Raw genomic sequence first — 24,353 nt, 5'->3', positions numbered from 1 at the left:
GGTGAATAGCGGCAGTAACGGAGTGAGTTACCTGCGGCATAACGCGGTCCGTTACCGCTGGCATTAACCTTGTGTGAGCGGTGACTGCGGGGAGTATGGAGCGGGCGCCAACTGCAGGGTAGTAGGGAGGGACTAATCGGACTGTGGCCGTCGCTGATTGGTCGCAACAGCCATGACAGGTAGCTGGCGAGACCAATCAGCGACTTAGATTCCATGACAGACCGAGGCCGCGACCATTGAATATCCGTGACAGACAGAAAGACAGAAGGACAGGAAGACGGGAGTGACCCTTAGACAATTATATAGTAGATGGGAGGCACAGAAGTTATATTTATACGTAGAGTGTACAGTGGCTAGTTATATATTTATGGGGCACAGTGGCTAGTTATATATTCATGGGCGGCACAGTGGCTATATTTGTATGTAGAGTGCACAGTGACTACATTTGTTTTCAGGGGGCACAGTGGCTAGTTATATATACATGGGTGGCACAGTGGCTATATTTGTATGTAGAGTGCACAGTGACTACATTTGTTTTCAGGGGGCACAGTGGCTAGTTATATATACATGGGTGGCACAGTGGCTATATTTGTATGTAGAGTGCACAGTGACTACATTTGTTTTCAGGGGGCACAGTGGCTAGCTATATATTCATGGGTGGCACAGTGGCTATATTTGTATGTAGAGTGCACAGTGACTACATTTGTTTTCAGGGGGCACAGTGGCTAGCTATATATTCATGGGTGGCACAGTGGCTATATTTGTATGTAGAGTGCACAGTGACTACATTTGTTTTCAGGGGGCACAGTGGCTAGCTATATATTCATGGGCGGCACAGTGGCTATATTTGTATGTAGAGTGCACAGTGACTACATTTGTTTTCAGGGGGCACAGTGGCTAGTTATATATACATGGGTGGCACAGTGGCTATATTTGTATGTAGAGTGCACAGTGACTTCATTTGTTTTCAGGGGGCACAGTGGCTAGCTATATATTCATGGGTGGCACAGTGGCTATATTTGTATGTAGAGTGCACAGTGACTACATTTGTTTTCAGGGGGCACAGTGGCTAGCTATATATTCATGGGTGGCACAGTGGCTATATTTGTATGTAGAGTGCACAGTGACTACATTTGTTTTCAGGGGGCACAGTGGCTAGCTATATATTCATGGGTGGCACAGTGGCTATATTTGTATGTAGAGTGCACAGTGACTACATTTGTTTTCAGGGGGCACAGTGGCTAGCTATATATTCATGGGCGGCACAGTGGCTATATTTGTATGTAGAGTGCACAGTGACTACATTTGTTTTCAGGGGGCACAGTGGCTAGTTATATATACATGGGTGGCACAGTGGCTATATTTGTATGTAGAGTGCACAGTGACTTCATTTGTTTTCAGGGGGCACAGTGGCTAGCTATATATTCATGGGTGGCACAGTGGCTATATTTGTATGTAGAGTGCACAGTGACTACATTTGTTTTCAGGGGGCACAGTGGCTAGCTATATATTCATGGGTGGCACAGTGGCTATATTTGTATGTAGAGTGCACAGTGACTACATTTGTTTTCAGGGGGCACAGTGGCTAGCTATATATTCATGGGCGGCACAGTGGCTATATTTGTATGTAGAGTGCACAGTGACTACATTTGTTTTCAGGGGGCACAGTGGCTAGTTATATATTCATGGGAGGCACAGAAGTTATATTTATACGTAGAGTGTACAGTGGCTAGTTATATATTTATGGGCCCCTGTGATTAATTCTATACATTTTAGTAGTCACAATGGCTAATCATTTATGTAGGTGGCACAACATAGGATAATTTATATCCAGAGGCTCATTGTGGGGTATGCTTGTGTTCAAGATGCAAAGTGAGGGTAAGTTTTTTTTTTATTTTGAATCATGTTTTGGGGAACATTTTTACTTTATTTTTGTGACCTATATAGGGGTATATTTTTATTTAGAGGCACAGAGTGAGGTACTTTTTTTTCTAATTCAGGGGGCATGTGTATAATTTATATGTGACTGTTATTTCAGAGGTTATTTCTTAACCTGCCTTAGAAAAATGAAAGCTGCACTGCATTTGGTTGCTATTAGCAGCAAGACCAGACTTTATTTATGACCCATTGTTTATCATTAATATCGTTGTCACAGTTCCTACCTAAAATAGATTATGTTGTTACATATTGGTGTCCTAGAAATGCAGTTATGATATTATTAGTGGAGCCGCGTGGAATAGACTTTCACAAATCGCCTAACTTCCTATCAATCTTTACACTGCTCGTTGCACTCCCTGAGGAGAATGAAGTCAAACAGAAATGGAGGTGTAAAGTGGTCACTAGAGTAGTTTGTGCCCCTTTTGGTGATTATTCAGGGTCTTTCCACTTCGATAACCCCCAAAAATTGTTACTATTACATGTCTCAAGGTTTGGTGTTTTTTTTTACATAATAGATGCCCTAAAAGGGGTTGTCTTCTAATAGGACAACCCCTTCTTGATCTAAATGTTTGGCGACAATAAAATATAAAAAAACTTATACTTGCCTCCCAAATAGAAAAAGGAAAACTAGTCAGCTCACCCACAAGTAGACAGGAATCCTGGGCGCGGAGGTCAGCGGTGCAGCAGGAAAACTAATCAATCATGGAGAATTGTCCAGCTCATACTTATACTATGCAAACTTATACTCACATCCCGTGTCGGCGCCATTCCAGCTGTATCGGCACTACCGTTCTTGGGGCTCTCATGCAGTTGTTATGACACTTGAGCCTGGCACCCAATCAACGCTGGTGTCACGGTCCCTGCCTTCTTATGGTTAAGTAATTAACAAGAAGTGAGAGAGCAGCTGCAGCCTAGTAACGATAGAACTGATTGGGCGCCAGGCTCAAGTGTCATAACAACTACACAAGATCCTCGAAACCGCAAGTGCTGACACCACTGGATTGGCACCGGCACGGGTGTTGATTATAAGTTTTTTTTTATTTGTCGGGGCCAAACATTTAGATCAAGAAGGGGTTGCCCTAGTAGTGGACAACTTCTTTAAGGTCTGATAAGCAACATGACTGACGGCAATATACGGTAGAGATAACCCTTAAGGCAACCAAGAAAATAATAAAAGCAGCCATATATGTAAATGTATCAATTTTGAGTTATTTTGACTTGTCGAAAGAAGAATGAAGAATAGAGGCGAACATGCATATTCATGACTGTGACTGTGCTGATATAAGCATCCATGCAGTGACTTTATGGACCAGCTATGTGCAGTATGTGGTGCATATGGCTCATCGATATAGAATCACTCTTCCAATAATACTAATATACTGTAACCTTGTGATCTATTATCCATTAATAACACCCTGCATTTTAAGCAATATAAACCAGGATTATTTTTTTGGGGGGGGTCTGGATTTCAGCATACAGGCAATTAATGGTTAACTTAACCTGTTTGTGAATAATTCATACCTCCAGTTCCTGGAAATTTGTAACTATGGTTACAATTTTCTGCATACTTTGACAATGACAGGTGTTAACATGTATACCGTTGAAGGATGAAATGTTACATACATTACATGTGACGTGTAGCCAAACTATTTATTATTTCATGAAATTTGGCCCTTAAGAGCACATCTCCTTTAAAGGAGAATTACATTGTCTTTATATTTTTTTTTTTTCCCTTTTCATGCCCAAAACAAAATGATAGAAAAAAATAGTTAAATAATAATTGTCCTTGGACCTGTAAGAACTTAAATTGTATTGAAAATTGATTGACCAAACTGAACTGCTCTGGTGTTCTGTTTGTTAAAGAAGCGCTCCCACTAGGTTTTTATTAATTAAATCTGTGTATATGCATGTGTAAAGTAGTGGGAATGTATTAATATACGGTACTCACCTACTGCTGCTCTCTCTGGTGTTCTGTACCGTTCTGCTCCTCTTCTCAGTGACATCTCTGCTCTTCAGACTGTCTTGGTCTCGCTGCTCTCTGGGTGACCTAGAAGTGACTTTTACAATGTAAGTCTATGGAGCATCAGAACACGGTTCCATAGGCTTTCATTGTAAGGACTCATACTCATTTGTGCAAGAAAGGGACGATTGCAATCCGATAAAAAATCGGATTGCACTCGGACCAATGTTATTCAATGGATTACATCTCATCTGCAAATTTTTTTCTCAGCTGAAATCGGACTGAGAAAAAAATTGCAGCATACTGCGATTTGCTGTGTATCTCGCATGAGACTCTCCAATGTAAGTCAATGGGTGTGAGAAAAAAATTGCATGGCATACAGACCATCCATATGCCATCCGTTTTTTACAGATACCTTACCATTCTGTGGCATAGAACACTGTAAATCGTCCTGTTAATGATTGTAGAAAAATAGTTGCAGAGAAAAAAAAGCATTGCATACGGATGTCATACGGATGCTATGTGAGAAAAATCGCATTGTATTTGCATGGCACTTGTCCGTTTTTTTCGGTCCAGATTACGGATGGTTTTTTTTCTCGCAAATGGGTATGAGCCCTATAAGAGACTTCCGGACAGCATAAAATAAGCTGAAAAGTCTTTAGAGCAGTGACGTCACTGAGAAGAGGAGCAGAACGGAGAATGATCCTGGAGGAAGCGGCGATAGGTGAGTATATTAATATACTCACACTAAATTACATGTGCATATACACACATTTTATGAATGAAAAAAACTTAATTGTAGCACTTCTTTAAAGAGCACTTGTGACCACTTCAAAAGTGTCCAGTTCTTCCTTGTATTTTTTTCCCACTGCAACGCTGAGTATTATTTTTTTTAAAAATGGTTCCAGAAATATGAGCCTTTTATTTAGTTCTAGTTAACTAGGAAGGATATCTAATCTATATACATAATTGTCTAAGGGGTACTTCCGTCTGTCTGTCCTTCTGTCACGGATATTCATTGGTCGTGGGCTCTGTCTATCATGGAAATCCAAGTCGCTGATTGGTCGCCGCAAAACAGCCACGACCAATCAGCGATGGGCACAGTCCGGAAGAAAATGGCCACTCCTTACTCCCAGTCCCCGCAGTCAGTGGCCGGCGCCCGCTCCATACTCCCCACAGTCAGTGTCCCCGGCGCTCCGCTCCCCGCAGTCAGTGTCCCCGGCGCTCCACTCCCTGCAGTCAGTGTCCCCGGCGCTCCGCTCCCCGCAGTCAGTGTCCCCGGCGCTCCGCTCCCCGCAGTCAGTGTCCTCAGCGCTCCGCTCCCCGCAGTCAGTGTCCCCGGCGTGCCGCTCCCCGCAGTCAGTGTCCCCGGCGCCCGCTCCATACTCCCCTCCGGTCACCGCTAACACAGGGTTAATGCCGGCAGTAACGGACCACGTTATGCCGCGGGTAACGCATTCCGTTACCGCCGCTATTAACCCTGTGTGTCCCCAACCTTTTACTATTGATGCTGCCTATGTGGCATCAACAGTAAAAGAAAGTAATGTTAAAAATAGTAAAAAAAAAAAAAAAAAACCTGCTATACTCACCCTCCGCTGTCCGCTGAGCCGCTCGCGCCTGCCGCCATCTTCCTTTCCCAGCGATGCTTTGCGAAATTACCCACAAGACCTAGCGGTCTCGCAAGACCGCTAAGTCATATGGGTAATTTCGCAAAGCATCCGGGGAACGCAAGATGGCGGCAGCCGCGCGCCCATCAGCACAGCGCCGTTGGATCCCAGGAAGCAGAGAGACGGGACGCTGAGGAGCAGCGACCAGAATGGTGAGTATGTTAAACTACAAGGGGCCCTCGGATCGTTAGGTGAGTATGTTTATTTTTAATTTTTTTAACCTGTGACATACGTGGCTCGGTAATATACTACGTCACTGGGCAATATACTACGTGGCTCTGTGCTGTATACTACAAGGCTGGGCAATATACTACGTCACTGTGCAATATACTACGTCGCTGTGCAATATACTACGTGGCTCTGTGCTGTATACTACGTGGCTGGACAATATACTACGTGGCTCTGTGCTGCATATTACATGGCTCGGCAATATACTACGTGGCTGGCCAATATAGTACGTCGCTGTGCAATATACTACGTGGCTCTGTGCTGTATACTATGTGGCTGGGCAATATACTATGTAAATGGGCAATATACTACGTAACTGGGCAATATACTATGTCACTGGGCAATATACTACATGGCTGGGCAATATACTACGTAACTGGCCAATATACTACGTGGCTGGGCAATATGCTACGTAACTGGCCAATGTACTACGTCGCTGTGCAATATACTACGTGGCTCTGTGCTGTATACTATGTGGCTGGGCAATATACTACGTAAATGGGCAATATACTACGTAACTGGGCAATATACTATGTCACTGGCCAATATACTACGTGGCTGGGCAATATACTACGTAACTGGCCAATATACTACGTTGCTGTGCAATATACTACGTGGACATGCATATTCTAGAATACCCGATGCGTTAGAATCGGGCCACCATCTAGTATTAGAGAAGAGAGAGAGAGGATTCATAGTTAGTAAGGCCGAAAAAAGACATTTGTCCATCCAGTTCAGCCTATATTCCATCATAATAAATACCCAGATCTACGTCCTTCTACAGAACCTAATAATTGTATGATACAATATTGTTCTGCTCCAGGAAGACATCCAGGCCTCTCTTGAACCCCTCAACTGAGTTCGCCATCACCACCTCCTCAGGCAAGCAATTCCAGATTCTCACTGCCCTAACAGTAAAGAATCCTCTTCTATGTTGGTGGAAAAACCTTCTCTCCTCCAGACGCAAAGAATGCCCCCTTGTGCCCGTCACCTTCCTTGGTATAAACAGATCCTCAGCGAGATATTTGTATTGTCCCCTTATATACTTATACATGGTTATTAGATCGCCCCTCAGTCGTCTTTTTTCTAGACTAAATAATCCTAATTTCGCTAATCTATCTGGGTATTGTAGTTCTCCCATCCCCTTTATTAATTTTGTTGCCCTCCTTTGTACTCTCTCTAGTTCCATTATATCCTTCCTGAGCACCGGTGCCCAAAACTGGACACCGTACTCCATGTGCGGTCTAACTAGGGATTTGTACAGAGGCAGTATAATGCTCTCATCATGTGTATCCAGACCTCTTTTAATGCACCCCATGATCCTGTTTGCCTTGGCAGCTGCTGCCTGGCACTGGCTGCTCCAGGTAAGTTTATCATTAACTAGGATCCCCAAGTCCTTCTCCCTGTCAGATTTACCCAGTGGTTTCCCGTTCAGTGTGTAATGGTGATATTGATTCCCTCTTCCCATGTGTATAACCTTACATTTATCATTGTTAAACCTCATCTGCCACCTTTCAGCCCAAGTTTCCAACTTATCCAGATCCATCTGTAGCAGAATACTATCTTCTCTTGTATTAACTGCTTTACATAGTTTTGTATCATCTGCAAATATCGATATTTTACTGTGTAAACCTTCTACCAGATCATTAATGAATATGTTGAAGAGAACAGGTCCCAATACTGACCCCTGCGGTACCCCACTGGTCACAGCGACCCAGTTAGAGACTATACCATTTATAACCACCCTCTGCTTTCTATCACTAAGCCAGTTACTAACCCATTTACACACATTTTCCCCCAGACCAAGCATTCTCATTTTGTGTACCAACCTCTTGTGCGGCACGGTATCAAACGCTTTGGAAAAATCGAGATATACCACGTCCAATGACTCACCGTGGTCCAGTCTATAGCTTACCTCTTCATAAAAACTGATTAGATTGGTTTGACAGGAGCGATTTCTCATAAACCCATGCTGATATGGAGTTAAACAGTTATTCTCATTGAGATAATCCAGAATAACATCCCTCAGAAACCCTTCAAATATTTTACCAACAATAGAGGTTAGACTTACTGGCCTATAATTTCCAGGTTCACTTTTAGAGCCCTTTTTGAATATTGGCACCACATTTGCTATGCGCCAATCCTGCGGAACAGACCCTGTCGCTATAGAGTCCCTAAAAATAAGAAATAATGGTTTATCTATTACATTACTTAGTTCTCTTAGTACTCGTGGGTGTATGCCATCCGGACCCGGAGATTTATCTATTTTAATCTTATTTAGCCGGTTTCGCACCTCTTCTTGGGTTAGATTGGTGACCCTTAATATAGGGTTTTCATTGTTTCTTGGGATTTCACCTAGCATTTCATTTTCCACCGTGAATACCGTGGAGAAGAAGGTGTTTAATATGTTAGCTTTTTCCTCGTCATCTACAACCATTCTTTCCTCACTATTTTTTAAGGGGCCTACATTTTCAGTTTTTATTCTTTTACTATTGATATAGTTGAAGAACAGTTTGGGATTAGTTTTACTCTCCTTAGCAATGTGCTTCTCTGTTTCCTTTTTGGCAGCTTTAATTAGTTTTTTAGATAAAGTATTTTTCTCCCTATAGTTTTTTAGAGCTTCAATGGTGCCATCCTGCTTTAGTAGTGCAAATGCTTTCTTTTTACTGTTAATTGCCTGTCTTACTTCTTTGTTTAGCCACATTGGGTTTTTCCTATTTCTAGTCCTTTTATTCCCACAAGGTATAAACCGCTTACACTGCCTATTTAGGATGTTCTTAAACATTTCCCATTTATTATCTGTATTATTAGTTCTGAGCATATTGTCCCAGTCTACCAGATTAAGGGCATCTCTAAGCTGTTCAAACTTTGCCTTCCTAAAGTTCAGTGTTTTTGTGACTCCCTGACAAGTCCCCCTAGTGAAAGACAGGTGAAACTGCACAATATTGTGGTCGCTATTTCCTAAATGCCCGACCACCTGCAGATTTGTTATTCTGTCAGGTCTATTAGATAGTATTAGGTCTAAAAGTGCTGCTCCTCTGGTTGGATTCTGCACCAATTGTGAAAGATAATTTTTCTTGGTTATTAGCAGAAACCTGTTGCCTTTATGGGTTTCACAGGTTTCTGTTTCCCAGTTAATATCCGGGTAGTTAAAGTCCCCCATAACCAGGACCTCATTATGGGTTGCAGCTTCATCTATCTGCTTTAGAAGTAGACTTTCCATGCTTTCTGTTATATTTGGGGGTTTGTAACAGACCCCAATGAGAATTTTGTTACCATTTTTCCCTCCATGAATTTCAACCCATATGGACTCGACATCCTCATTCCCTTCGCTAATATCCTCCCTTAAAGTGGACTTTAGACAAGACTTTACATAGAGACAAACCCCTCCTCCTCTCCGATTTTTACGATCCTTTCTAAACAGACTGTAACCCTGTAAGTTAACTGCCCAGTCATAGCTTTCATCTAACCATGTCTCGGTTATTCCCACTATGTCAAAGTTACCTGTAGATATTTCTGCTTCTAGTTCTTCCATCTTGTTTGTCAGGCTTCTGGCGTTTGCGAGCATGCAGTTTAGAGGATTTTGTTTTGTTCCAATCTCCTCACTGTGGATTGTTTTAGAAATGTTCTTACCTCCCTTCTGAGTATGTTTTCCTGGGTCGTCTTTGTTCGAGTCTAATGTTTTTCTTCCCGTCCCCTCTTCTTCTAGTTTAACGCCCTCCTGATGAGTGTAGCGAGTCTTCTGGCGAATGTGTGTTTCCCAGGTTTGTTGAGGTGTAGTCCGTCTCTGGCGAGGAGTCCATCATACCAGTAATTCACACCGTGGTCCAGGAATCCAAATCCTTGTTGTCTGCACCATCGTCTTAGCCAGTTGTTTGCATCAAGGATCCTGTTCCATCTCCTGGTGCCATGCCCGTCTACTGGAAGGATAGAAGAAAAAACTACCTGTGCATCCAGTTCCTTTACTTTCTTCCCCAACTCTTCAAAGTCCTTGCAGATTGTCAGTAGGTCCTTCCTTGCCGTGTCATTGGTGCCAACATGTATCAGAAGAAATGGGTGGACGTCCTTGGAGCTGAAGAGCTTTGGTATCCTATCGGTCACATCCTTGATCATCGCACCTGGAAGGCAGCATACTTCTCTTGCAGTTATGTCCGGTCTGCAGATGGCTGCTTCGGTGCCTCTCAGTAGTGAGTCTCCCACCACCACCACTCTTCGTTGCTTCTTGGCTGTACTTTTTGCTGTCACTTGTTGCTGTGTGCCCTTTTCTTTTTTGCTTGCTGGTATTGCTTCATTCTTAGGTGTGCCATCTTCATCCTCTACAAAGATTTGATATCGGTTCTTCAGTTGTGTGGTTGGTGATTTCTCCATGGTCTTCTTGCTTCTTTTGGTCACATGCTTCCACTCATCTGCTTTTGGAGGTTCTCTGACACTTTTTGCACCTTCTGTGACCAGTAGAGATGCTTCTGTTCTGTCTAGAAAGTCTTCATTCTCTTTGATGAGTTTCAAAGTTGCTATTCTTTCTTCCAGACCCCGCACCTTTTCTTCTAAAAGGGCCACTAGTCTACACTTCTGACAGGTGAAATTGGATTCTTCTTCTGGTCGATCTGTGAACATGTAGCACATGCTGCAGCTCACCATGTAGGTTGTCACATCTGCCATGTTGTGTGTTTTCCTTCTTGTGTAATCTACTCAGCCAAGCTCTCTTGCAATAATGTCCTACAGGCGCGCGGTTTGGTGATGCTTTCGAAGCAGCTGGTCCCGGCTGTACCCAACGATCTTCTAGCTTAGGGAGACTTCGCTTCTCCCAGAAGGCACCTGGAATATGCAAATTAGCCTCCTGAAGCTCCTGATTCAAAAAGATATAAACAAACTGGAGCAGTGGGCAGCAATAAAAAGCATATACAGAATGGGAGGAATATTGCTAAGCAACAGCACATGTGAAAAAGACTTGGGTATACTAATAGATCACAGACTGAACATGAGTCAACAGTGTGATGCAGCAGCGAAAAGGCAAATGCAGTTCTGGGATGTATTACCAGAAGCATATAGTCTAGATCACGTGATTTCATTATTGCCCTCTACTCCTCTTTGGTCAGGCCTCATCTGGAATACTGTGTCCAGTTTTGGGCACCACATTTTAAAAAAGGCATCAACAAACTGGAGCAAGTTCAGAGAAGAGCGACCAGAATGGTGTCTGGTCTGCAAACAATGTCCTATGAGGAACGGTTACAGGATTTGGGAATGTTTAGCTTGCAAAAAAGAAGACCGAGAGGAGACTTAATAGCTATCTACAAATATGTCAAGGGTTGTCACATTGTAGAAGGATCATCTTTATTCTCATTAGCAGAAGGAAAGACTAGAAGCAATGGGATAAAACTGAAGGAGGATACACAGATTAGATATTAGAAAAAGGTTTTTGACAGGGTGATCAATGAGTGGAACAGGCTGCCACGAGAGGTGGTGAGTTCTCCTTCCATGGAAGTCTTCAAACAGAGGCTGGACAGACATCTGTCTGGGATGATTTAGTGAATCCTGCTTTGAGCAGGGGGTTGGACCAGATGACCCAGGAGGTCCCTTCCAACTCTACCATTCTATGATTCTAAATATTATCGTCTTTTCCAAAGGGGCATAGTTGAAAGGATTTTCTAGTGGCGTGTTTTCAGGTTGATCTGCATTATTACACTGTGATCAATGCCCCTTGTAAGGTCCACAAAAATGTACTAAATAAAAACACCCATAACTCTGAAAACGTATAGCAGATTTAAAAAACAAATACTCAGGGGAACAGCGGGAACAAAATAAGAGCAAAAACTTTTGACCTGGTGACAGGTCCTCTTTAGGCCCTTACTAATGTAAAGATGCTTTAGGTTCAGTAAGTGAAATGACTGAATATGTCTTACTAGTACTTCAGAAGGTTCTGCTCCACACAGGAGATCCCCATGTACATGGCTATTTTACAGCTCTGTGCGACCTCCCCGTTGTGCAGAGCTGTAACGCAGCACCTATTGACATCTGGGGGACTTCAGGTATGCCTACCATTTCATCTGTGTGCTGTATTGAGGAGCTATTTTCTCCGCACACCATATGTCCATGTGCCTGTGGCTCTTTGCTGCAGAGCAACAGGAACTCCGTGTCCTGCCATCCAGCCTCCTGCACGTATGTTCAGCATATTTGTGCACAATAATACTTTATAATTGAGTTCATTGATGCAAGTCCTGTCTTCACGTCATTCTCATTGCAGTGGAAAAGAAATAAAATGAAGCCTGTTTCAGTCTGTGGCGTGACAGAGCTAACCAGCTTGCATCTTGTTTTCTTGTGTATCTCCAATTCCTCAGCCTTCTGTTTAGAATCTGAACATTGTCCTTTGTGTTTTGGCCACTTCACCTTCCTGGACTTCTATAGGCAGCACATAGCAGATCATATTTTCTAGCACGCTATGCCATGCGTGTCCTTGGACTACGGTTCATAGCCATATACAGAAGCTTTCCAATTAGATGGCAGAATTGTTAGGTAATATACAGTCAATGGCCTTGTGACAGCAGCTATCAATCAGACATGTGAGGCCATTAACACTATCACTAGTCCGTAAAAATCATTATTATTATGTAGTAAACAAATGCCATCTAGTCTGATCAAAGAAATAGAGTATGTGGAAGCCATACAAATGTTATTTCCCATATTTTGTAAAACAATGGATGCTTTTGCCTTGAACACAATGACCTTTCTGTCCTCAAGGTTCAAAGGTTGTCCATAGTCAATTATACCTAAACCAGGATTGCCCTGTTGGTTGAAGGGGTTGCTCACTTTCAGAAAGTCCAATTCAAAATAATTTTGAGCTATTTGACTAATGGAAAGACAGCCTATTGAGAACTCATTGGCTAACTCCGAGTGCTATGACATTTGTGAAATAATGTCATGTATTATAATTATTATTGGAGCACTTTTGTATTGCCAAGGCTTTTAAGATCTAGCATTATTAATTTTTGGCACGTAATCCACCTTAGCACCAGGACTAATCAAATTAATTTTACTCGCGTATATAGCTTCTTCATATTCCACAGCACTTTACAGACCTCATCAATACTGTCCCCATTGGGGCTCACAATCTAAATTGAAACTGGAAGAAAGCCACACAAAAAGGGGAGAGCATACAAAGTCCTTGCAAATGTTGTACTTGGTGGGATTTAAACTCAGGACCCCAGCTCTGCGAGTCCACTGCAGTAACCACTGAGCCACCTTGCTGCCCACAGGACTACCATGCACACACAAATCTTGCAACAGCACATTTATGTATCACTCTATTGTTTCACTCCACCACCAAAAGTGTGGGTCGCGGTCCATGGTAGACCAAAGTCATTGAGGCCAAGTATACATATAGCCACACCTAAACACGAGATTGCTACATATAATCTTACATAACTTTTTCTAAATGTATATGTTCGATTCATACTTGATAGAAAGTACATGACAAAAACAAAGGATGATAACCCTGGTCCTAAATCAAGACACACTAAAGCCTAGTCATGTAGATGACTAACAGATTGCATTGCCTCATAGCAGTAACATCTGGGAAGCATTATGAAATAATTCAGATACCTTACCAGCATTATATTCTGTCTACAATGATGTCTTAAAGAAGCCCTACTGTCTGAGCATAAAGCTTATCAAAACGTATCAAATGTCTTACTTTTTTCCATGAACAATAATCCACATTTATTCTTTAGCAAAAAAACAACATTTATTCAAATATAATCATGTCCTCCCAGACACAATGCACATCCACATGTATATCCACACACACACTGCACATAAACATGTCCATGCACACACTTCACGTACATACACATGTATATACACATTCTTACATACGTTACATACCATACCAGCTTATTTCCTCTAGACTCCTGCCTGTTGTACCCGGCGTCGGTCATTGACCGCTCCTGCCAGAGATTACGCTGCTTCCTGTTAACAGAGCAACGGTTTTTCTTCCTGTTGACAGCGCAGGACTATTGGCATCATACTGATTGACAGCCAGCTGCAGAGAGCCTGCTGTTAATCAGCATGACATCAGTAGTCCCGCCCTGTCAACAGAAAAGAAACTGCCGCTCTATTAAGGTGACATCAGCAGTAGTCTGTGACCGCTCTGTGCCGGTGGAGAACGATGCTGGGCACATCAGGCAGGTAGGTGACCGCTCTGTGCCGGTGGAGAACGATGCTGGGCACATCAGGCAGGTAGGTGACCGCTCTGTGCTGGTGGAGCACGATGCTGGGCACATCAGGCAGGTAGGTGACCGCTCTGTGCCGGTGGAGAACGATGCTGGGCACATCAGGCAGGTAGGTGACCGCTCTGTGCCGGTAGAGCACGATGCTGGGCACATCAGGCAGGTCGGTGACCGCTCTGTGCCGGTGGAGCACGATGCTGGGTACATCAGGCAGGTAGGTGACCACTCTGTGCCGGTGGAGAATGATGGTGGGCACATCAGGCAGGTAGGTGACCGCTCTGTGCCGGTGGAGAACGATGCTGGGCACATCAGGCAGGTAGGTGACCGCTCTGTGCCGGTGGAGAACGATGCTGGGCACATCAGGCAGGTAGGTGACCGCTCTGTGCCGGTGGAGAACGATGCTGGGCACATCAGGCAGGTAGGTGACCGCTCTGTGCTGGTGGAGCACGATGCTGGGCACATCAGGCAGGTAGGTGACCGCTCTGTGCCGGTGGAGAACGATGCTGGGCACATCAGGCAGGTAGGTGACCGCTCTGTGCCGGTAGAGCACGATGCTGGGCACATCAGGCAGGTCGGTGACCGCTCTGTGCCGGTGGAGCACGATGCTGGGTACATCAGGCAGGTAGGTGACCACTCTGTGCCGGTGGAGAACGATGGTGGGCACATCAGGCAGGTAGGTGACCGCTCTGTGCCGGTGGAGAACGATGCTGCGCACATCAGGCAGGTAGGTGACCGCTCTGTGCCGGTGGAGAACGATGCTGGGCACATCAGGCAGGTAGGTGACCGCTCTGTGCCGGTGGAGAACGATGCAGGGCACATCAGGCAGGTAGGTGACCGCTCTGTGCCGGTGGAGAACAATGCTGGGCACATCAGGCAGGTAGGTGACCGCACTGTGCCGGTGGAGAACGATGGTGGGCACATCAGGCAGGTAGGTGACCGCTCTGTGCCGGTGGAGCACGATGCTGGGCACATCAGGCAGGTAGGTGACCGCTCTGTGCCGGTGGAGCATGATGCTGGGCACATCAGGCAGGTAGGTGACCGCTCTGTGCCGGTAGAGCACGATGCTGGGCACATCAGGCAGGTAGGTGACTGCTCTGTGCCGGTGGAGCACGATGCTGGGCACATCAGGTAGGTAGGTAGCGACTACCTGCCTGTTAGTGTTTAGGCACTTTTTTAAAGTCTCGGATAACCCCTTTTTTTAAGGATTAAGCAAGAAATTCAAGTTTATGTAGAAAAGTATTTTTTTTCATATAACACTTTCCATCTACAATGCTAATAAGAGACATTGTAGTCGTGACCTGATCACTGCCATTTTCCTATTCATACATACCAGAACGCATGGTAGAAATCATTCATGTGAATCCTAGATTTATAAAATTAATATGAATAATAATTCCAAGTGTTGTATGTAAGGCAAAATTTCAGGAAATAGTTTTATCTGCAATTCATTTTGTTCCCAATATTCCCAAATACTTTGATTTACTGAGTCTCTGCAAATAAGAACAATGTTCATCTCGAGCTGGTAGATTGTGTGGAATTTAATTTTCTGGCCAGGCTGTCTACTATAAATGGTACCTTGTAGCGTTCTGATAGGATTCAGGGTCAACAGGAAGGCAAATTAGATTTTTTTAAAAGTTTTAGTTGCTCTTTTTAATTCAGACAATGACATTTTAAGAAATAATCACTAAGGATCTCTTTTCCACAGATCATCCGGCAGCGTTAAACCACCAACAGTTGATAAATCTTCTCCGATCAGGCGGACCATGGTAAACAGTGCTCACTGAGTGATCTGTTGTAGATTGCTCAGTGCACACAGGCTGCCATAGTTCTCGGTAGCACAAGTCCTGTTTACACAGGATTATGCGCTGCTGAGTGCGATGATCTTTTGTGTTTCTTCAGAGCATCTCTTTCTAATTCATTAGGTGATCGATTTACAGTGAAAAAAGTGGTTTATAGAACGCTCGTTCACAGTAATTTTTTAGTGTTAATTAATCTGGAAAAGGTTTGTCTGTGACTTTTATATTGAAGGCCTATCTTTAGGATAGGTCATCAATATCTGATCGGTGGTAGTGTGACACCCAACAGCCCTGCCGATTAGCTGTTTTTGGCCATAAATGCTGAGTTGTGAAGCTGCACACCACTTCTTCGTCAAAAGAATAATGGCTGAGGCTGTGGACTACACGTCCATCCCATATTTGAATAAATAGGCGGATATGCAGTACCCAGCCTTGGCCACTATGCAATACATGGAGCTATGCTACTCTGGACATCCAACTGCCGCTGACTTCGGAAACCGCCACGGCAGGAGTGTTGGGTGTCACACCCACGTTGATCAGGTATTGATGATATATCATAAGGATAAGCCATCATTATAACAGTACCGGACAATCCCTTTAAGGGTTTAATCACATAGATGTAATTGGTTTTACTTTATGAATTATATGGCAAAATTATAAAAACTTGGCTGCTTTCATCCAGCCACAATGCCACATATGTGTATGGGTTATGTCTATTATAGCAGACCAGCTTTATGGAAGGCAATATAAAGCTAATATAGTTGTTTAATTGAAATAAATAAAGGGCCATATATTCATTGCAATGCTAAGCTGTAGCCTCAGTGTCTCATATCGGCAGTGGCAGATCCTCTTTACTGTAAATACTTTGGACTTGCTTTTGCAGTTGTTTTTGTAATTTAAATGATATATGTCACCTCTGATTTCAAGAGAGCAAGTACCATTAATCCTGACTGCCATATAAATGAATCGATTCGGGCTGGTTCATCATACAGGTGTACAATGCCCTGACTCCTCATGGAGGCTACTGAATTCATGGGAGCACGTTCAGAGCCTCGAAGCTGTAAATCCCCATTTCTCCTTCCTCGGCTGAATAACTGCACTGGTAGATTTTGCCTGGTAGCGTTCACTTATTCGTATGCTGTTCGATACATGGATACTTTCCAAGATTTTGCATGGTTCATGTGTAATAGGTCAAATTTGAACCAATAACAATCAAGTCTAATTGTTGCATTTTCTGGCCGTATTTATAAGATGAAGAATTGTAAAGTGCTACATCTGAACACAACCTACGGTATAAAAAGATTTTTTTTTACTTTTTTATAGCAAAATTTTAGTAATCATGCTATAATCTGTCCACTGTCCAACCAACTATGATTGAAAATTGGACTTTATATATACTCAACTTCATGCCAATGTGCAGTGCTTGAGTTCTGGGGAGTTTCTGTGCAGTTTAGGAGAAAAAAAAAGAACCGAAATGATTTTGGATGAAGGGATAAACTGCGTAGAGTAGTTGGAGGAAGTCAATTCAGCAAGCCGAGACAGAGGAACTGCTGACTAAAGGTGATGTATCATCTTGACAGTTTTGCAGAAAATGGAAATTGGGAAAAACCAGATTATAGTAATGGAATATTATTTCTTTATTTTGTGAAGCTTAGTGTTCTTTATTACTTCTTACAGTTTACATTATTTGCCTATCATGTTGCTCTTTTCTGTGGATATTATTCATTTCTTTTGACCTTGACATCGTGAACATAACCAGCATATTGGTCCTTAGAAAGGTTTCAGTTGCACTAGTCAATACTATGGTTGTTCAGTATTTTTGTGTTATATATTTGCCAGCATGATGGCTCAGTGGTTAGCACTGTTGCCTTGCAGTGCTGCAGTCCTGGGTTCAAAGCCCACCAAGGGCAACATCTACAAGGAAATTGTATGTTCTCCCCGTGTTTGTGTGGGTTTCCTCCCACACTCCAAAGACATACTGATAGGGAATCTAGATTGTGAGCCCCACTTGGGACAGTGATAATAATGTCTGTAAAGTGCTGCGGAATTAATGGTGCTATATAACCAAATGTAATAAATAATGGTGTCTGTTTGTGCCGGAGGTGTTCACCTATCTATTGTCAAGGTGTGCAGCACTGAAGTAGTTTAGATATTCCATGTTTCATCATCCCTGGTAAATTCATGGACATCATAGCAGTCGATAGGTGAACACTAAGGACCTGGGAGTGACCCACTCTCTCTGTTCTTTATTAGGGTGGTTTTTAATCCAAATATAAAGGCATAGATTATAGCTCAGGATTTTAAACTCTTAAATCTCTATTAATTTGAGAATAGAAAATCACTTTTGCATTCAAATACTTTTTGGAACCTTCCTTGGTTCTACTGGTTTTTGGGTGTTTTTGAGTTTCACTTGTAGGGTTAAAAATGGAAATGACAGGGAAACAAAGAGCCCATCATGTAACCTTCTAGACCACCACTGAAGGGTGTTGAGCCGATTGTCTATACAATTGTATTAAGTTACTTCCGCTCCAGGCTTTATTCTTCGAGCATGTTGCGGTCTCACATATCGGGGATAGGATTTAAAGCTTCCATTCTGCTTTCTGATGGAGTAGAGATTGACAGAGTGTTCGGGGATTGTATTTTCGGTGTCTTGAGTGCAGACACTGAGCTGGCAACACGAGTTAGAATAGTGTTATTTGGATTGCAATGAATTACTTGGCTGGGTAACTGCCATTGCCTTCTGCATGTAGATTTAGGTGTATATGTGTGTAAGAGACAAGAGGGGGAGTGGGGAAGAGGCTGGATTTCATTTTTTTTTCTAACTTACAGCCAGTGACGTGAGATATGCCTGGAACGATCAGGCAGAATGAAAACAGTAGATTTGAAGATGCTGGCACAAGCAGCCTTGTGCATCCTAAGCTCATGCTGATCATCTCTGCATTGCTAGCTGCTCATGTAGAGTTCTTTTAGAGGGGTCTCCCGACTAACTCGTTTGCTAAGGAGTAAATTGTGCCTTTTTGCACCTCTTTTATTTTCTTGCACCTGAGTTTTCCTATTTCCAAGCCGAACCTTTGGAAATGATTGGAGTTAACAGCGTCCAAAGCACAAGCAAGGTGCGGGTGAGAGCCACAGGCTCTGTGAAATATGCCCGGGAGGAATCTGTCCGACGTCAGTCCCACAGGTCCAAATCCCTTAAAATCTCCCATTCATCTGAATTCTCGACTGGACACGTCAAAGAGAGCAAGGTATAGTAACGTGCACGTCTACCACTTGGGAATTGGGGCATGCCTTTTATTAAATGGCCAGATCAATTTGATGCATTCCTTTTTAATACATTTTACGCTGTAGACTTCATATGACGGCTCTGACATGAATGTGTAGATGTGGAAATGGGCAATTTAAGTAACTAAGATAACTACGGGAAAATTTACTTTAATGCGTGCAAAATTGGTAATACTGTAATAGCCTTTATTAAGAGTCTACAGGAAGGAAAGACACATCTTTAGCTTTCTTACCACGTTCAATCGATTTCTGCATGTGCGATACTACAGAGCTTTATATATATGCTGTCTCCACCAATGCTTGGTCCGTTAGTTTTACTACCAAAATGCTAATTAGTGTATATCATGACAGGGAGGACATAATTATGCTATATGGTTAGCATCAATAGAACAATATTGTCTCTCATGTGAATGTAAGTAATTAAAACCAGGGTAGCCGTTATTAAAATGAATACGAGATCTGTTAATTATATCAGTGAGACACATAGCAGTGCGGGCGGAGGTGGGAGGTCTCTGGTGTGTAGATGATTCATGTGCAGACAGAATGGTGAATCTTTCTATGGGGATATCCAAATAGTCCTGCATCTATTATGATCACACCTGTATACTAAGCAAAGACTAGGCATGTTAAAAAGCATCTAATTAGGGTACGACGTGTACATGGAGATATATGAAGACGTAAAATCATAAGGATCTGTATGAAGCATTACAGATGGTCGCTATACTGTTTGCAGACTGGGGCTACTCCCTTTCACTTAATGCAATAACTAATGCAACTCAAACAGTCATGAATTCATCTAATATTGGCTTTCGATAGGGTGTGCAAATTAGCGTATAATTGGTTATTTATGAGAAATGAGTTGCAGCATGGTATGCCGCTGAAAGCCTCTTTTGTTATAGGAGATGGAAATTCATAGAAAAGCGAAGACATTGGATCATCAGTGTGACTAATAAGGTTATGTGTACTAACAAGATAACGCCGTTGACTCACCTACCCCTAGGTTGTCGTGCTTGTTAAATCTGCCTTTTGCAAAGGTCATCGGCAACTCTTTTTTTTTTTTCTTCTTCTTCTTCTTCTTTGGGCACCATAGAAGTAAAATGGCCACTGGGCACAACACAGCTCTAGCAGTTAGTTAAAAGCATTAGTGTCATTGAAACAAAGTATTAGCGTTGCTTCCTCTTGGCAACCACATGGCTGTATGTGTCACATGGCCAAATAAAAACATCTCCAGAATGTACAAAATGGAGAAATCCCCAGAATGTGAGCACATGCCAATGAACACCCTGCTGTTCCCATCTGGAGAGTCAACAAGACCTTCACTAGAGAAGTCATTCTTGATAATAAATGCGTTCCTCTATACAGTTTCATGAAAATTAGATGTTAGCAAACAAGATATAATGGATCTGTTCTTTAATATTCATGTTTCTTCTGGTATGCTAAGCTGTTAGTCATGTTCAACCAAATAAATTGCTTTTAGTGTCTTAGTTACCAAAAACCAGCCCATACCTGCCCTTACCAATGACATTAGAGAATCCGTTGGGATCCTGGAATTTGCCATTCTTTTTAATTGCATGAACCAAATTACTATCTCTGATTGGAGTTTCATACTAAGACCACAGTGTCAGTAAGGAATTAATTCTGAAAAGTCAAGACAAGGCACAACAGGTCCATCAATAATGTTGATACATTTATATTCCTGTTTCAAGGTAGGGCTAGACGACATGTCAGCTTTGAATTTTTATATGATGCTTTGGATGAATCTCATCACTTTAGTGTTTAGTAAAGAAGGGTTAATGGTGATCATAAATTGGTAAAAGTCACCTTTGAATTGCCTTTATCGGGATGACAGGGTGAAAAGAAAAACTATGGCTTTTAATGTCTATTTTTATAGGATTGTTCAGTGCGTTAGACCAAAAATGGACACATTCTTGAATCCTAGGGTCAGGGACACAATTTTTGATGCTGAAACACGTTGGCCTTTTCAGCATAGTTGTAACTTTAAGAAGTTGTGCGGAAGCAGATACATCCAGCCTTTGTGTCTAAGAGAAACTAGAGGCCCTTCAACCAACATTATAAATGATAAAAACATGAAAGGTTGCGGGCCCTGTTACAAGTTTTGTATTGGGAGCTAAGAAAGTCAAAGAGTCTTGCAACATTGAAATGTCTTTAGATAATGGGTTAGAGGAACCTTGAAGAGTTTAGTAGTGACTATGTATAATACACAAATACATGATTGTACTCATTTTATACATATCCCAATTGACATTATTCTTTACCAACCATACCCATTCTTCATCCTCTAATTTATTGCAGTTTTACGGCATCAATGAACTTGTGAAAAAAAATCTAACTCCGATAAAGCATAAGCGCACAAATATTGCATTATGAAAACCGGGTGTAGCTGAAAAACTTAGGTTCCCATTGAAAATAAATATAATTTACTCTACAAAAATCAATATCAACCTGGTTATTTGTAGTGAGGATCTGTGTGTGTCTCCTGGTGCTCAGTGAAGCTTTCAGCATCTGGTTTCTACTGACTATTGCTCTGTTCAGCAATTTGGATTTCAGTAGAGTGAGCGTATACCTGCTGATCTATGGAGCACTGGAGTAATGTGGAATACCGTACTTTGTTCTATATAATATGAAGTCAACGTGGTATAACTATGATAGTACAACACTTGACAAGGAGACTGTGTGCCTCACTTCCAATCATTTACCATACAGTACTGGGCAAAAGGTGTTAAAAAATGCGACAAAGTAAGGGTGCTTTAAAAATGGAAGTGCCATTTTTATCAATTAGCAAAGTGAATGAACAAAAAGGACATTAAAATCATATCGTGATTTGATGTTACCTCCCTTTATCTTTGAAAGGAATCAGTCAGCAAGTTTTTACCATGTAATCTGAAAGCACCATAGTGTAGGGGCACTGGGCTGATTTCTGGTTTCAATAAAATTAGTGTTTTATCAGCAGATTATCACTACAGGACAACTGACCTCCTGCTGCCTGGTCCAACCATGCCCCCAGCACTGATTAGCAGCTCTCTGTAACTGTGCACAGAAAGTTGTGGTGCGGGCGGGTTATACACAGATCAACAACTGAGCTCTGCTCAATTGACAGCAGATAATACTGTGACTATCATAACTGCTGCACCCAATAAACAGATCACTGGAATTGACAGGTCTCTGGAATCGACAGATCACTGGAATCGAGGTCTCTGTCCCTACCTCATGGTGCTGTCAGATTACAGATTCCCTTGAAAACAGCATTCGTTTTTGTAGGTACACTTCCACAGAGTTTTAGAAAGAACTCAGCAGGGAGGTTGTTCCTAACATCTTGGAATGATAGCCACAAATCTTCTATGGATGTCCAGTTAGGTCCATATATATTTGGACAGAGACAACAGTTTTCTAATTTTGGTTATAGACATTACCACAATGAATTTTAAACAAAACAATTCAGATGCAGTTGAAGTTCAGACTTTCAGCTTTCATTTGAGGGTATCCACATTAAAATTGGATGAAGGGTTTAGGAGCTTCAGCTCCTTAACATGTGCCACCCTGTTTTTAAAGGGACCAAAAGTAATTGGACAGATTCAATCATTTTAAATACAATGTTCATTTTTAGTACTTGGTTGAAAACCCTTTGTTGGCAATGACTGCCTGAAGTCTTGAACTCATGGACATCACCAGATGCTGTGTTTCCTCCTTTTTGATGCTCTGCCAGGCCTTCACTGCTGTGGTTTTCAGTTGCTGTCTGTTTATGGGCCTTTCTGTCTGAAGTTTAACAAGTGAAATGCTGCTCAATTGGGTTGAGATCAGGTGACTGACTTGGCCATTCAAGAATATTCCGCTTCTTTGCTTTAATAAACTCCTGGGTTGCTTTGGCTTTATGTTTTGGGTCATTGTCCATCTGTAGTATGAAACGACGACCAATCAGTTTGGCTGCATTTGGCTGGATCTGAGCACACAGTATGTCTCTGAATACCTCAGAATTCATTTGGCTGCTTCTGTCCTGTGTCACATCATCAATAAACACAAGTGACCCAGTGCCACTGGCAGCCATGCATGCCCAAGCCATCACACTGCCTCCGCCGTGTTTTACAGATGATGTGGTATGCTTTGGATCATGAGCTGTACCACGCCTTCACCATACTTTTCTCTTTCCATCCTTTTGGTAGAGGTTGATCTTGGTTTCATCTGTCCAAAGAATGTTCTTCCAGAACTGTGCTGGCTTTTTTAGATGTTTTTTAGCAAAGTCCAGTCTAGCCTTTTTATTCTTGATGGTTATGAGAGGCTTGCACCGTGCAGTGAACCCTCTGTATTTACTTTCATGCAGTCTTCTCTTTATGGTAGATTTGGATATTGATACGCCGACCTCCTGGAGAGTGTTGTTCACTTGGTTGGCTGTTGTGAAGGGGTTTCTCTTCACCATGGAGATTATTCTGCGATCATCCACCACTGTTGTCTTCCGTGGGCGCCCAGGTCTTTTTGCATTGATGAGTTCACCAGTGCTTTCTTTCTCAGGATTTACCAAACTGTAGATTTTGCCACTCCTAATATTGTAGCAATTTCTCAGATGGGTTTTTTCTGTTTTCGCAGCTTAAGGATGGCTTGTTTCACCTGCATAGAGAGCTCCTTTGACCGCATGTTTACTTCACAGCAAAACCTTCCAAATGCAAGCACCACACCTCAAATCAACTGCTTAATTGAGAATGACATAACAAAGGGATTGCCCGCACTTGTCCATCAAATAGCCTTGGAGTCAATTGTCTAATTACTTTTGGTCCCTTTAAAAACAGGGTGGAACATGTTAAGGAGCTGAAACTCCTAAACCCTTCATCCAATTTTAAAGTGGATACCATCAAATGAAAGCTGAAAGTCTGCACTTCATCTGAATCTGAATTGTTTTGTTTAAAATTCATTGTGGTAATAATAATAATAATAATAATCTTTATTTTTTATATAGCGCTAACATATTCCACAGCACTTTAGAGTAATGTCTATAACCAAAATTAGAAAAATGTTGTCTCTGTCCAAATATATGGACCTAACTGTAGACTTGTGAAAATCCTTCTGTCCCTGCATGCAGTCCTAATCACCTCCAGGACTGCCTGGTCATCTTTACACTGAAGATAGTTCTTAATAACATTGTCTCTATGTTTGAGTTCTTTGTCCTGGATCCTTTATTTCTCAGAATTGAGGGCACAATCTTAACCAAACCCCAACTGAAATGAAGCCCTAAACTTGCAAGGAACCTCTA

General features: G+C 42.3%; 1 protein-coding gene across 6 annotated transcripts in view; it reads left to right on the top strand.

Moving 5' to 3' along the window:
- PSD3 (pleckstrin and Sec7 domain containing 3) overlaps nt 1-24,353 on the top strand; it is an 835,030-nt gene that overhangs the window by 574,942 nt on the left and 235,735 nt on the right. Inside the window, exon 1 of one of the 6 annotated variants that reach the window (XM_069742437.1) lies at nt 18,422-19,056. The exons of the other annotated variants lie outside the window; for them this stretch is intronic. Within the exon in view, the coding sequence (XP_069598538.1) occupies nt 18,889-19,056 (168 nt within the window). The 5' untranslated portion in view covers nt 18,422-18,888. Of the gene's footprint in view, nt 1-18,421; nt 19,057-24,353 lie in introns of those variants that run through there. 6 annotated transcript variants of the gene reach the window in all.

This window comes from Ranitomeya imitator, chromosome 1, assembly GCF_032444005.1.
Source record: "Ranitomeya imitator isolate aRanImi1 chromosome 1, aRanImi1.pri, whole genome shotgun sequence".
NCBI classification, from domain to species: domain Eukaryota; kingdom Metazoa; phylum Chordata; class Amphibia; order Anura; family Dendrobatidae; genus Ranitomeya; species Ranitomeya imitator.
Note: the sequence above shows the minus strand (reverse complement) of the source record. Positions and strands in the feature narration are given on the sequence as shown.